Source organism: Gavia stellata, chromosome 12 (genome assembly GCF_030936135.1).
Source record: "Gavia stellata isolate bGavSte3 chromosome 12, bGavSte3.hap2, whole genome shotgun sequence".
NCBI lineage: Eukaryota > Metazoa > Chordata > Aves > Gaviiformes > Gaviidae > Gavia > Gavia stellata.
In genome coordinates this window covers 14,188,606-14,203,145 of record NC_082605.1, presented here as the reverse complement: position 1 = coordinate 14,203,145, position 14,540 = coordinate 14,188,606, and the positions used below count along the sequence as shown (strand labels likewise).

The window sequence follows — 14,540 nt, the reverse complement described above, 5'->3', positions numbered from 1 at the left end:
ATTGTTGACTGTTAGCTGGGGTAGGACCAGTCATCTTAGCACTGTCAGTGTCTCCCTCATCCTTGGTTGCTGTCCCCACTACTGCCAGATCGAGGTCTGTGACCAGACCTGCTATGTTGACCGTGACTACCCTGACCTTCCGCCTCTCTCCTCCTCTCAGTGTCACTGGCCTCCAGCACGGTGGGTCCTGGCGGGCAGATAGTCCACACGGAGACAACAGAGGTGGTGCTCAGGGGAGACCCTTTGAATGGCTTCGGACTTCAGCTCCAGGGAGGCATCTTTGCTACCGAAACCCTATCTTCCCCACCTCTCGTCCGTTTTATTGAGCCCGACAGCCCGGCAGAGAGGTTAGAGACCTTGCCCTTGGATGCTGATGGTGCTGCTGCTGAACATTTCATGGTTTGGTTTGTTTTCTCTCCTCAGAGGCTCATTTAGATATTTACTATCATCCTTGTAATATCTCCCATTCTTCACTGGGCATGGTTTACTGTCACTGCCATTTCTGCACTCGTCGGCTGACCGCGGCCTCCCTCGCATCCCAGGTGAACGTCTTGGTACGAGGCTGTGGCTGTTCTGGGAGAAGGAGGAGGAAGGGAGCGTGTGTCTGTGTGAGAGAGCCATTCCCATTCCTTTTTTTTGCCTTTCTCTTTGAAAGATGAAGTTTTGTCTGGGTGCAGAAAGGGGAAAGATCTAAACAAGTGGGCCCAGCGAAGTGTTTTCTGCACGGTTTCGTTGTAGCAGAGCCCAGCTATATAAATTGGCCTAAAAGCAAGGTTTTGAAGTGCAGAGGGCTCTGGCTGAGGAGCAGGTAGGTGCTGCATTTAAGCACTCTTGCTTTTGACTCTGTAATGCTGGGAAAAGAGCAGAACGGAGAAGCAGCATTAACTGCTGCGTGTCACCCCCCAGGGATACCGGGAGCAATGACTCCTCCAGTGGACAAGCCTCAGCTCAGGAGCTCTGGCTGCTCTGGCTAAATTTTTTCCAATACCCTTGCTTGGCTGTATTTAAAGTCTGCTTGAGTGTCTGTGCACTATGATGTAGATGTCCTCTAGCAAGGTTTTTCTTACTAAATGAACCAGGTCCCAGCATGGCTTGAGCTCTTGTGGGGTGGAAAAGAGAGCTGGTTTCATCAGGCAGATGAAATAATGAGGGGTGAGTGAGCTGGCACTCATGCCCCTGTGCTGGTTTCTCTTCCCACCTGTGATTTCCACTGGTGGTCTGTCCTGTCTAAGGGTGCCTGAGGTGCAACGACGTGGCAGTGCTCAGTGCCTGCTGCAGACCCATCCCTGGGAGGAGAAGTCTCCAAGGGCCTTATCAACATGTGCTGAGGGTTTGGTGTCCCCAGGCCCGCCTGGGAAAACAGCACACGGGGGTCATATGTCAGGGAAATGCACCTGCAGAAGGAAACGCAAGTCTTCGCCGTGCAGAGAGGTCTGTGTGGTAGCTTCTCCAGGCGGCCAATGCAGAGGCAGAGAGGAGCAAGAGTACCTGGTTCTTGTGTCTGTGGGAGGACAGGGGCAAGGAGCTGGCACAGGAAAAAGGGTTGCCCTGAGTGATACAGGTTAAGAAAGATTTTAAAAGCCTTTTACGCCTTTTGTTTGTTTGTTTCTAAACAGGGTTTAAAAAGGAAAGTGATGGTGTTTTGGTTTTTTTAATCTTCTATTACCAGGGTGAGTTTGGCTCACATTGCAAAGCACCAAACTCCTTTTATAAATCAGGCAGCAGCAAAGCCTGCTGTCCTAGGGGAGGAGGGAGATGTGCTGAAATCTGCCTGGCTTTGTTTTATCCTCTTGCCAAGCCTGGAGTGAAAGCGAAGACTCTGGGTGCATTCTTGCTTGGCTGTAATGTGTCACACACGCTGCTCTCCCTCTCGGCTGCCCACCCAGCAGGATTCGCGCTCTCCTGGCTGCTGCTTTCTGGTGACAGGGAGTAATCCTCTCTGCGTTTGCAGCCTGGATTTGATTTGGGGATTAAATCTCTGCAGTGTATTTCTTCCTTTCCTAGACCGTGCTGCTCTTCCTAGCTGGCAGGAAAACACTGGCTTTCCTCCCCATCTTGAAGTGATAAGTGCACTGCGTTTGCAGCGAGGTGAAAAAGGCAGTTTTATGTTTTCATTTCACTTTTTGTTTCTTGCTATCCCACAGAGCTTGTTTGCTGCATCCTTCCTAGATACCTTATTCCCTGCCCTTGAGAGATTCTGCTGTAACTGCAGCCCAAGACATTAGAGCCCTTTTTCTCCCCTTTACCAAGCCGGGCTCTTGGCTGAGGCTGGGCTATGCTCTTTCTTGTGCTGCAGTTGTTGCCCTTTGCAAAAGAGGGTGAGCGGTGGGGATACAGGGATCGGGCTCAGCAGCCTGGGTCTGTCCTGCATGTTCACACGCTCCTGTGCAAGACCTGTGAATTGAATGTGCTGTTGCACAAGGGCATGATCCACAATCACTTTGTCCATCTGGCTTGCTGTGGAGGAGCTGACTCTTGGGTGTCCAGCAAATTTCAGTGCTACCAGGGAGGAGGACAGCATCACCCTCTTTTCAGGGAGGTTGGGCTGCCTCACATTTATTATCTGCTTTGTGCTAGCTTGTGGCAGGTGGTTTGAAGCAAAAGCTCTCACCTCCCTGACTTGTGATTTTACAGCCAAGAGCCTCTAATAGACCTCCCTCCCCACCTGTTGTTTTGTTTCCTGGGTGCAAGATGAAGCCTTTGGGCTCCAAATGAGACGGTGATTCAGCCCCTGTTATCAGCAGGGAGGGTGGAATAGGAAGATGCCTGACATCCCCTCTTGATTGCCTTGAAACATGCAGCTTTTGTATCCTTCCTCCACCATTGTCATTGACAGCAGTGGGAGGGTATCCGTCTTCTCCATCCCAGTATCCAAAATCAATGCTTCCTGCTGAGTTACTTGTTTTCTAGCTCTGCTCAGACACAGTTGTTTGATCATTGTGTTTCTGGCTTTTGAGTATGAGTAGGTTGCAAAAGGAAAGTTTAGCAGCTGGGTGAAGCTGTCAGCAAAGCTTTCATTTTCTGGGGGCTGTGACCCACCCCCTGAAGTGCAGACAGAGGTACAAACACAGATGTACATGTCTGACCTGTGCAGGCCAGCTTGGAGGCGTGTAAGGGCACAGAGGATCAGTTTCTGCAGCCGCCAATGTGGCCGTGACCACAGCTGCTGCCACTCACCCCACAGCTGGAGTGACCACGCAGATGCTGATGACGCTGAATGAGATCTTCAGCGCATATCCTGCCCAAGGCTTGAATTTGCGCTGTTCTGCATCTAGCAGGACACTTCTACTGCTCCATTGCTGTCTTTGAGCCCAAGGAATGAGTCACAACAAAATGCAAATCTCTGCAACCCCAGGGAGACATTCCCATCATGGACTCCAAGACATCCAAAGGGCTGTCTTTCACTCTGGGAGATGCCTCTACTCTTGTTCTTTCTGATTTTAAAGCACTTCTCCTCCCATGATCTCAAAGCACTTTGTGAGCTCTGATGTTAGACTCTGCATCTCTAAGACAAATGCCCTCTCTTTGGGAAAGCTGTCCAAAAGGGTCATGTAGGACCCCACAGCAGAGCCAAGGAGAGGTCTGCAGGAGCGTTGGCTCCCAGGGCCCTGCTCCCAGTGCGAGAGCACAAGACAGTTGGAAACTGGTGTCTCTGGAATTATTCTGAAGAGTTAAAGCACGTCAGGTCTCCTAGCCCCCCGTGGAGGGAGCCAGAAAGTTGTGGCTTCACTCCACAAACTTTTATAAACCTGCAAGACTGGGGCTTAAACAACCATGTTTGACTGAGGCTAATAGTAAAAGAGATAAAATACTTCTGACCTAACAGAGCTATTGGCTGTAAAACACCCAGGGAAATCTACCTTGAGTGAAGAAACACAAGAAACAGTTGTTTTGTGAGAAGGCAGCTCTGGTGGGAAAGGTGGCAAGCATTTGCTTTGATGCTGACTAAAAGTATTGTGGGATCTCCCAGCCCTTGCGGCTGAAACAGTGGTGCCAAAATGGATTGTGTCCTTGTGTGACCTTGAAATGACAAAATGATGTCTGTGTGATGCTCATGTCAATCCCTCCTTTCCGAAAGGTGCATTCTGGACATAGCAAGAGAGCTCTCAGTGCTGGAGGAGATGTCTCTGTCATACTCCTTGCCACCTTCATATTTATAAGCTGGTATTTCCAAGCGCATCTATGTGGCTGCATATCCACAAGTCCAGTAAAGGAGTGTAATTAAACTTGATGCAATTTATTCGCATGGGTGGATTCATTTATACACCATAGAGTTGTCTGTCCTAATCCAAGTCTCCTTGAACAAACACTTCTGAATTTACATCTCATAAAATAACCAGCGTTCTTCCATGGGTGGCATGAACTCAGACAGTAGTGTAAATATACTGCAAGTTTAATATCTTCCTTACCAGTAAAGTAACCTCCCTAGGCTCTCTCCAAACTTGCTCATATCTCAGCTTTTGATGGGCCGCTGGCAAAAACTGTTGTGCTTGTGCATTTTTCTTGAATTTGGATGTGTGCTTTTTTCTTGTTAACCTGGCCTTTCATATACATCCTGTTGTTTGGAGGTGAATAATACAGCCAGTGTCCATTGCCTTTGATGTTACCTTTGTGTGCCTGGAAGCTGCGGTACCATGTTTTCTTATAATTGAATCAGGTGTGAGCGATGAAGAGTGGCTGCAAAGATTAGTAAAAAAAAAAGCTGTCTTCCGTGAAATATCAGTGGACGCTAACATCTAGAAAGGAGAGAGCAAAGGATGTGCTTGATCATTAAAGAGCAGGGAAATAAAGATTCTCTGGAGAAGGCTCAAAACAGGATAGCTGATGCCTTCTGGGAAATCTTTGTGGTAAAAAAACTCTAAATGTAGAGGTGAACCTTAGACGTGTTCCCATAATCCTCAATCTATTTTGGAGACCACTCTGTGGCTTATGTTAATGATGGAGGAGGAATGGTTTCTCAAGCTCTGCTCTAGTGGACAGCCTTATAGACAGGTGATGAGTGGAAAATCTGGAAAGATATGGTTGTAGCAAACAACTGATAAAAAGTGTGGAGAAGGAAAATGAGCAATTGCCCATGGCCAGTCACAGGGAACACTAGACTATTTTGTAGAGCCATGGGCCAGCTCAGTAAGGTGGAGAATTTTCTTGCTGGTGTTACAGTATATTTGGGAAAAAAAAAAAGAACGTATAAAAAAAAAGCAAGAAGGGAGGGTCAATATTGGTTCATGTGTGAAAAAACCCCTTGCTTATAAATACAGAGGGGTGCCAAGAGACAAACTATGCTGTAGCAGTATATCTCTAATATAGCCTTGCCATTATTGGTTTTCTTCCAAAGTAAAAAAACCTGCTGATCTGTGCTCTTGGAGAAAGTGGGTCTCAACTAAAAACCCCAAAGTGCCAGTTGTGGTTATATTGGCAGGATATTGCATCGGAATAATATTGGCCTTTCAAGGCAGTTAAACACAGTATCAATGTACATTTGGCTTCCAGAAATGCAATTACAAGGGATAAATTATTACCCAATTTGCTGAGACATTTCAGTGAGTTCATTGGATTGTAGTTTCAATATTAGCCATGTATTAAGCAGAGGACTCCATGCAATTTTCAGTGCCATTAGTTTGGGTTTCAGAGGGCGCATGTACATTGAAAGACCTGTATACCATTAGATAAGGTAGGAGGGCACATGCCCTTGTATTTATTACTCTCATCTCTTGGCCATGGTGTTGACTTTTAGGAAGGTGAGAGTTACTTTTTTTTTCCTTCCTGGAAGTTGCAGGAAATATGACCAAAAACGGTTATTTAGGAGCAAACTATGTCTGAACTTAAGCAAACCACAAGGGTTTGCTGCCCTGTGACCTTCCAGGGGCTCTTGGCACTGGGTCGGGCATTGCAGAATGACTTATCTTCTCTTTGGGGTCACTTCTGCAGGATGTGTCACTACTCTATGTGTCTTGTAACAGATTTGCCCCGCAAAAGTAACTCATGGCTGGTTGTGGGGTTGTTTTTTCTCCTTTCCTCTTTTATCCTGCCTCCTTTTCCCTGTTTTCCCAATGTGGACTGCAGGTGTGGGCTGCTGCAAGTAGGAGACAGAGTCCTTTCTATCAATGGCATTGCGACTGAGGATGGGACTATGGAGGAAGCTAATCAACTTTTGCGTGATGCCGCGCTCACGAACAAAGTGGTGCTCGAGATTGAATTTGATGTCGCAGGTAGGTTGCCAAAGGAATTGCTGCTCCTCGCTACCCGTAGGACTCTGCCAGTGCCTTTGCTAACCCATAGGAGGGAGTGTATTCACACAAATACATGAGGCTTTTGCTAGAGCTCATAAGGAGGAGCGAGAAGTCCCTATGAGGACCTTTTCCATTTTTCGTTGTTCTCTAATGTGCACCGAGATGGAGGGTCCTTCTTCTGATCCTTTCATAAATGCCTTGTGCTCACCACTTGGCTGAGATAAGCCTAAAGAGTAGATGAAGAGGCCATCTGCACTTTAAATGTTTGCCCATTAATATGAATAGTATTTATATTAATTTATAGCCTAGAAGCAAGGAGGGAGCCAAAGCTATTGGCTGGGGCTAAACTGCAGCTTTGTATTAAAAAAAAAGAAAAATAAAAGGTTTTTTTCCTTTTACATTGAGAGAGCTGCCTCAGTCTTGAAATACAGCATGATGTGAGCACTTCACTTGATGTTCAGAGCATGTAATTTTAATGAGAATCCAAATTTTAACCTGAAGTCTGCAGGGCCTCGAATAACAACCTTATTTGAACCAATAAAGCTGAGTTTTATGGGCTTGTTTTTCTTGGTTCCAAAGCAACCATCCATGCAACTGAAAACTCTCTCTCTTCTCCTATTTTCTTTTTCGTCTGTTTTTGGTTTTATAGAGTCTGTCATACCCAGCAGCGGTACTTTCCACGTTAAATTGCCCAAGAAAAGGGGTGTAGAGCTTGGAATTACAATCAGCTGTAAGTATTGTTCAGACTTGTGCTAGCAGTTGCGAGAGCCGCTGCTTTCTACCCTGGCACATCAGAGGGCCCCAGTGGAGAGAGATAAGATTACGTGGTGGGGTTTCCTGGTAGCGCTCGCAGTGCTTGTGATTTATCCCAGGCTGAATTAGATGTGTGGTTCCTGCCTACACGAGCTGGCGGCCGCAGAGAAAAGCAGCTGCATGAAGGGTTGGGGCAAAGGATGTGTCTCATCTGATCAGTTGCTCTATGCCGCAGACTAATACTGTATTCTATTATTAGTAATATTATTTTTATTTCCTTGCTCATAGTTGTGTTATGTTCCTTTTAAAAAAGAATTGCCTGGGTCTGGTGGGATCCTTGCAGGGAGAGGTGGAGGGAGGAGAGCAAGTGTGAGGTGAACCCACAGCTTGAATGGTAGAGAGGGGAAACTGCCAAGAGGAGGATGAGGATGAACAGGGTGGCTGGCCTTAGAGGTGGGGCGAAGGCACTTTAGGGACAAGGAGGGTCCTGGGCAGGGTTTACCGGGCATCTTTGCATTGACTAACCCCAGCCATGGAGAAGGAGGTCCATGTGCCAAGACTTGGTGAGCACTGAGAGAACAAGACATAAACCTTTTTCTTTCTTTTCTCTCTTCTCTGCTCACTCTTGATTTATCATCTTTGTTTCTCTTCTGAAGCATAGTTTTCATTTAAAAACCTTTTGGCCTCTTTGGAGGGGATGCTGTAAGGGGATGACATAGGCAGAGCCATCCCAAATTTCTGGCCAACTAGGGTTCTTGTTATGCCTCGCATCAGTGTACTTTTCTTTTATGGCAAATGTGAGCAGGTCTCACGTCACTCATCTCTCTTTCATTGCTGGGTAGACTGAGTTGAATCATCTCAGATTTGCCATGCCCAGAGGCTGCCACCACCTCTCAGCTGAAACAAAGAAACTTGTGAGACTACAGTAATGGGATCTTGTGTCTAAGCCCTCAGGAGCATGGACCCAGCTGTATCTGGGGAATGGAGTTGCTAGGGACACTTTAAAACTAGGTTTCAGTAAAATAGATAAGCTATTTATAATTATGTCCTGGCATTTACAGCATTAGTCAGTGAGTTAATTGGAGGTGTTCTGGTCTAAGCGGGGTGATTCTCAGGAGTGACTTGAACATCAACAGGGTGATGATGGCTTTGCACCCTATGTTATTTCTTCTCCCTTTTCCCAGCTTCCCCTGTTTGTGCCATGAGGATAATCCTGAGAAATAAGAGGACAGTATTTAACATTTGTCTTGGTAGCAATTACTGTCTGAAGACATGAAAGTGCTTTCCGAAAGCAGCGGGGTACCCATAATGACATTCCACTGACGGGGGAGCGGGGCACAGTGCAGCAGCCCAGCGAGTACCGGGTTCCCAGCCTGCTGCCCTGCCTGCTGCGTTGGCATTGCAATCTCAGGTAGCAACCTAGGATGATGGATCTGGTAGCAAAAAACTTCTGGCTTAAGCATGGCCAGGATTTCACCCCATTTAAGCTTCAAAGCTTAGTCTGTATCTGGGGCTGGAGAGCAAAATGAACCTGGGAGTTGCTGGCGAGAATATTAGTTTTTAGTTGTGGAGTCTGACTTAAGTGGCATCTGCTTCAGATGTGCATTCACACTTCAAATGTATTTTTGTGTTGAAAATGTTTTCATTTGAAATTTGTTTAAAAAATTGATTTCACACGCTTTTTTGAAATCACCGCTAAATAAAAAGAATCTTACCCCTGGGTTTTAAATAGTTAGATACCTGTTATCCAACTACAAAGCGTTTTTTTAACAATATAATAGATTTGATCTTTTTGATAGCTGAACATGTTTGCAGGACACTGTTTAAGTAATGCATCTGCATAAACTTGAGTTATATTTCAGTCCTTTGCTGAATCAAAGCCAAAATTATATTTACAAATGGAGCAAAAGAGAGTCATCCAGAAAATGCAGTGGCAAGGATGAAATGCTAGCTGAATCCTAATTCTGTTTTCACATATTAGTCTGTATAAGCCTATGTCCACATGACCCTTAGCAAATTAGATCATAATTTTGTTACTCTGCCTCTGACTGGGCAGATAAATATACCAGTTTCAAACATTAAAACAAAAGCAAGCAGCCTTATGGTACGTACCTCCCGCAGAGACATGATGTGCATGCAGGAGTGTGATGCAAGCAGCAAGAGAAAAGTGGTAATAATAACTCTGTTTTGCTGAGTTCCTCTGGGTTCTGCTGATTTGAATGCTTGTATGGATCTAGAAACAGCTTTTATAGCTTTTCTTCTGACAAGGAAAAGCATATAACTACTGTTTTAAAGTAGGGGACTTGGTTTCCTGGCCTCCCACATTGGATTCCTGTTCCCCACTCTGTAAAACTGGGGCAGGTTAAATAGATGACAAGCTGGAGGGCTCAGTAGAAGACCGCCTGCACTGTTGTGGCCACAGAACTGGGCTTGTTCATAAACTTTGTGGTCCAGCTACCCTGTAGATAAAAGATGAGATGCTTTCGTTAAGTTTTACCTCTCTGCTTCAGCAGGCTCATCTGTAGTTAATTCCTCTGTCTAGGAAGGTTTGCCGCTGCCTTCTTAGATGGGCAAAAAGTGTTACGATCTCATCAGAGGAGCACTACAGTAATAAAAGCAGTCAAGTTCTTGCTGTGCTGTGATTCTCAGAGCTAATCGGGAGATGGGCTAAGTGAAGGGGGGGAGAGCAGGATTCTTGATGGATGCATTGGAAGAATTCCTGTAATGGAGCTGGCTGCACGAGGAACCATAAATCTGCTGGAAAGCCTCATAAAAGGGCTGAAAACCCAGGAGGTTTTTGTATGAGGCGGGCAGGCAGTGCTGGTTCTGGGATGAACATACAGAGAAGGTCTGTGCTTGCTCCTGGTGAGGGGTAGATGTTTGCTGAGGGCACTCACCTTTCAGGTGTCTGGGATTGCTTGAAAGGGAAGGCTCGGGTTAGGCGTCTGTGTGCATGGCTGTGTGCACACGGACGGGTTTCTTCCCCCTGCTCAAACACAGTGTGGCAAAGGGATGCAGTAAATTAAGACGCATGATGCAAATGTTTGCATATAGCAGTATTTCCTCTTCCATTCCCCAAAGGATGAATAGGAAATCCAAAGGGTGAGTCTTTCACTGCCTCTGCTTTGTATTTCTGTGGCACCTCAGTGCCCTCAAGCCTTGTTTCAGTCTCCTATGTTGGCTAAATGAAAATTAGCAAAGTAAAACACCGAAGCTGCCTCGTGTGCACTGCTTCCTTGTACTTCATCCAGGGGTGAAGGGACAAGAAACCAGCAAAATCGTTCTCCGTACTCCAGTGCCTTGGTTTCTGTCCCAGGTAGAAGACTGCATTTGTTTGTAAAACAGCTGCTCTGCTTGGAGGGCAAAGTCTGCACTCCTTTCTGCTCCACCAGATTCAAAGTCCCGTGTGGGCTGTGAAGCTCAACTGTTTGCAGAGACCTCTGAAGTGCTCTGAATGGGGGGGATGCAAAGACACCCAAACTGAGTTTTTTGACACAAGGTTGTGAATATTTGGCTCTTGTTAGCCTGAACTGCTCATCTCCATTAGCAGAACGCGTGCCATAAGTGCTCTGATCTTGCTGGCTGCATTCAGTTCTAATGATACAGTTATGCCTTTGTAGGTTTTCTGTAACCATCTTACAAATTAAAATCTCCAACAGCGAGAAGCTAATAGTAGTGTATTCTTGTATGTTCAATACCTGACCTCTTAAAATAAGATATGGATTTGTTATTAGCCTCTGGAAAATGATAATTGATTACACAAAAGATTGCTTTTTGTGTTGTTTTGTTTTTGGTTTTTTTCTCTGTCTGAAATATCCTCTCCAAGGGCTAGTTGTGAAATTCACTGCAGGGTACAGGTGTGTTGTTGCTGTTCAGACAGATATTGAAATTACCATTCATTTTAGCTATGCATTAATGCTTTATATAGCATGTTTATCAAATTACCTTTATATATCTTAACAAATCAATTCCTGTGCCCTTGGCTTGAAGTACTGCAGATAAGGAGTAGGTAGTATATCTGCTTGCGGGTGATAAAACTGGAATTTGGATAGACAGATAACTTCGATTAAGTCGCTTAAGCGGTGTAATCACTGTCCTAGAGAGAAGATGGATCTGTGAGCTGAGCAAATCTAGCTTTGCTGGCGCTGGATTAACCTGGGACCTGCCGCCAGCCCAGCAGAGTGTGTCTGCAAGCAGCAGTGTGCCCGGCAGCCTCCTGTCCTACCCCCCTGCTAATATTGCAGCTTCAACTGAGATTTGCAGTTGATTCACTCTGCTGCTTTTGCCGAAGTGAGATATTCTCTCCTGGTTTTGCTACCTGGAGATTTTGAAAGGAAATAGACCTGCGGAGGGGTAAATATCCTGCTGGAGGCACTGATATTTTATGCACCTGCTCCTAAAACTAATGAACGATAGAGGAAAAAGTTGGGTACTGGGGATTTGATTTTCACTGCTGCTTTTTGTAATCAATTCTGATTTGATTTTATTCCTCTTCTCATTCCTTAGCTATCCTGAGATTATTGGATTTCTGATTTTGTTTTGTTTTTCCCCTTTATAAATGTTTGCTTTCTTAAATGTATTCTTATGGCATTATTACAATTTTTTTCATTATACATGTTTCTTTAATTATAACACGTTGGCACAGTGCTGCTTTGGTTTGGTCCATAACGAAGGGCATTTATAATGGGTTGAAGCGTTGATGCGTGTGAGATATGTGCTCATGCTCCTTGGAGGGGAATAATTTACTAATACAAGTCATTATGCATTCTATTAAAAACACAAACCGGACATGTGTTTCTGGCCTCTTCATCCATCACAGAGTAAACGCCAAGCGAGCCAGAATCCCAGCAGAGGTGGTGAGAGACTGAATGCAATTTATAAAAAGTAAATAACAGTATTGATCAATTCACCTTTTTATCACTGCCCTGTCACCGCTGCCAAGCAGTGTTTTTATTTTAAGTTTCTCCCCCACCCCATGCGTCTACCTTCACCAGCTGTTGATTTATAGAGCTTTCTCTGGGCCACTGGAGCAGATTTAAACTATCTTTTGTATTGGTAAAGCCGCCAAAAATACAAATGTATGTGAAAAAGAGCCTACTTCCACCTGAAGTGGTTTGCCCTGGCAGATGGAGGCATCAGCCAGAACGCCTGTCGAGAGAGAGCACGAATTTCTGCACACCAGCTTCTGCCTCTGTCTCTCCATCCGTCTCTTCCCTCAACTCCCTTTGCTGCTGTCTTCGTTTTTCAGGCAGGAAAGCAAGACCCAGAGGGGCAAGGCTGGGAGTCTGAACTGTGTCGTCTTGCAGCAAACAGAATTACTAAGGCAATGTCCTTTGAAGAGAAATAACCACATCAACAGCAGAAACGAATGGATGAAAAGGCTTTACTCATCTGTGCAAGCATCTTAACTCCAAAGACCACAGCCCTAATAATAATATAGTTTAAGGGGTTTTTTTTCAATTGCAGGCAAAATGGAAATGGTTTATCCAAAATCTCACCAGTGATCTACATATCTGATGCCTCTGACCTTGACTGAGCCACCACTTCGGTGACATTGCGGCTCTCCTGCCTGTAGACCAGGCAGCCGTTGTGCAGAGGCACGTTGTCACCCTGCATGAAGAGCTCAGGACTGTTACAAACGTGGGTCCCGGGGCGGTCGGGGGCAGCCTGGTCCCGGCTGACGGGCAGAAAGCCCAGCTGGGTGCTCTCCTGGGGTGCCGGGAAGGGCTTCGGGGTGCCAAAGGTGAATTGATGGAGTTAGTAACTACTGGTTTTTAAAACTAACAGCAAGTGACTGTTCTGTGCTTTGAAATTTCATTATCTTAACTTTGTATCTTACGCCTCTTGAGAATGATTATTCATTAAGTCTCTCTAACTTACCCTTCAGATTTGTAGGTGCTGACTAATAACGATGGTTTTATAAAGCCTTTCCATTTTATACTAAGTGATTATTTAAAACAGAGGGGTGCCATTTATTAAAGTTTGGGTACTCTGATGGTAGGTACAGTTGTACGTGGTTGTACATGGCTCTTCCATTTAACTGAAGTCTCAAGAAAATCTGTTTGGAAAGCACAGCTTCTAAGAAAACCGCAAACAAAACCTAGAATTATTTTTTCCTTAAAACTTGCTTTGTTTCCTAATGGACAAAGCACTTGTTTTGTCACCCTTGCTTCTGATAAGGGAAGCTTGCGTTGTGTTCAGTGCTGACACCAATTGCGGAGCTGCAGAAGGACGAGGTCTCGCTCTCTGCTCATCCTGACCGTGGGCAGGGTCCCCCCATGTGTTGCAGGGCTTGTAAGGCAGATGCTAAGATAAGCACCATTTCTGCAGAGCTTGAGGCATGTTGTTTTCTATACTTGTGCGCTTTTTTTTTTCTTTCCCCCCTCTTTGCTCTTTTGAGTGTTCACGGTCTTGGGACACATCATTCCAGCTGTGGCTGGGTCAGGTTTAGAGGTAGCCATCCCCAACCCACCACCAGGACTGTGGAGATCCCCCCTAACCCCTTTCTGTCACACTGCCTCTGCTTTGAAACTGATAAACAAACCTTGCGGTGAAAAGTATTTTTGCTAACCTGGATCGTTTTGACAGAACCGGGCTAGGGAGTGATTAAACATGCAGCGATGCCAGCCAAACCCGGGGCTCAGGATGTGCTAACAGGGTCTCCCATCACTGCTGGCTCAGACCACCTTGTTGTGCACCTCTCAGCAGCAAACACATGTCCTATATTGAAAAAGAGAACAGCAATAGTAATAACAGGGTGATACGTCTGTGTCCCCTGTGCTGCTAGTCCATGGTGTGTGGCCTTCTCAAGTAGGGAGGGATTTCTACATTGATTTTAGCTGCTGCACCCTGTCCTTCCCTCCCAGCGCTCAGCTCTGCCCGGTGTGTGTCGGTCTATCTGCTGGCTGGTCCATGCCGTGAACAGGTTGAATATAGGCACGAACCCTCAGTGAATCTCCACAACTAATCCACTTCTCTTCGACCCATGGCCGCAAGCTGAACATGAGTGTCAAAACCAAAATTGCCTGGCACCATGCTCCAGTAAGAGATAACAATTCTTCCAGGCTCTGTATCATTCAGCAGTCGCATTGCCATGACTATTATAAAATCAGTCATGGTCTGCTCTTCGCTGTCTGACCTAACTTTTATAGTCAGCCCTGCTACAACTGAGATTGGCTGTCTTTGCTCTGTTCAGTACAGGAGGTTTAGTTATATCTGGGAGAGGGTGTCCTTAAAGGTGATGGGTTAGCACATATGTTTTTAAATCTCATAAATGAATGTAAACAACATAAAAAGCCAGAGCAGAGAGGTTGGTAAGAGGAAGCACTTACTCCTTTACGTCTGACTTTCTGGGGCGCTGTCTAATGGCTGTTCAGGCAGGTGGATCTCCGTGTGGTTTGTGCCATGTGCCTCACAGCTATTTTAATCTCTGACCTGCACCTGTTATGTTCAGATGCTGTGAGTTTCTTCCTTCCCACGCAGTTGTTGCTGCGAAGCTCCATCAGCTTTAAATGAGACGATGCAATTCCCACAGCAAGGCAGGAGGGAGTGACGCAG

The 14,540-nt window shown here is 45.6% G+C and overlaps 1 protein-coding gene across 1 annotated transcript in view; it reads left to right on the top strand.

Moving 5' to 3' along the window:
* GRIP2 (glutamate receptor interacting protein 2) overlaps positions 1-14,540 on the top strand; it is a 282,859-nt gene that overhangs the window by 244,183 nt on the left and 24,136 nt on the right. Inside the window, exons 12-14 of the mRNA XM_059823165.1 lie at positions 161-347; positions 6,064-6,209; positions 6,880-6,960. Coding sequence (XP_059679148.1) covers positions 161-347; positions 6,064-6,209; positions 6,880-6,960 — 414 coding nt within the window. The remainder of the gene's footprint in view (positions 1-160; positions 348-6,063; positions 6,210-6,879; positions 6,961-14,540) is intronic.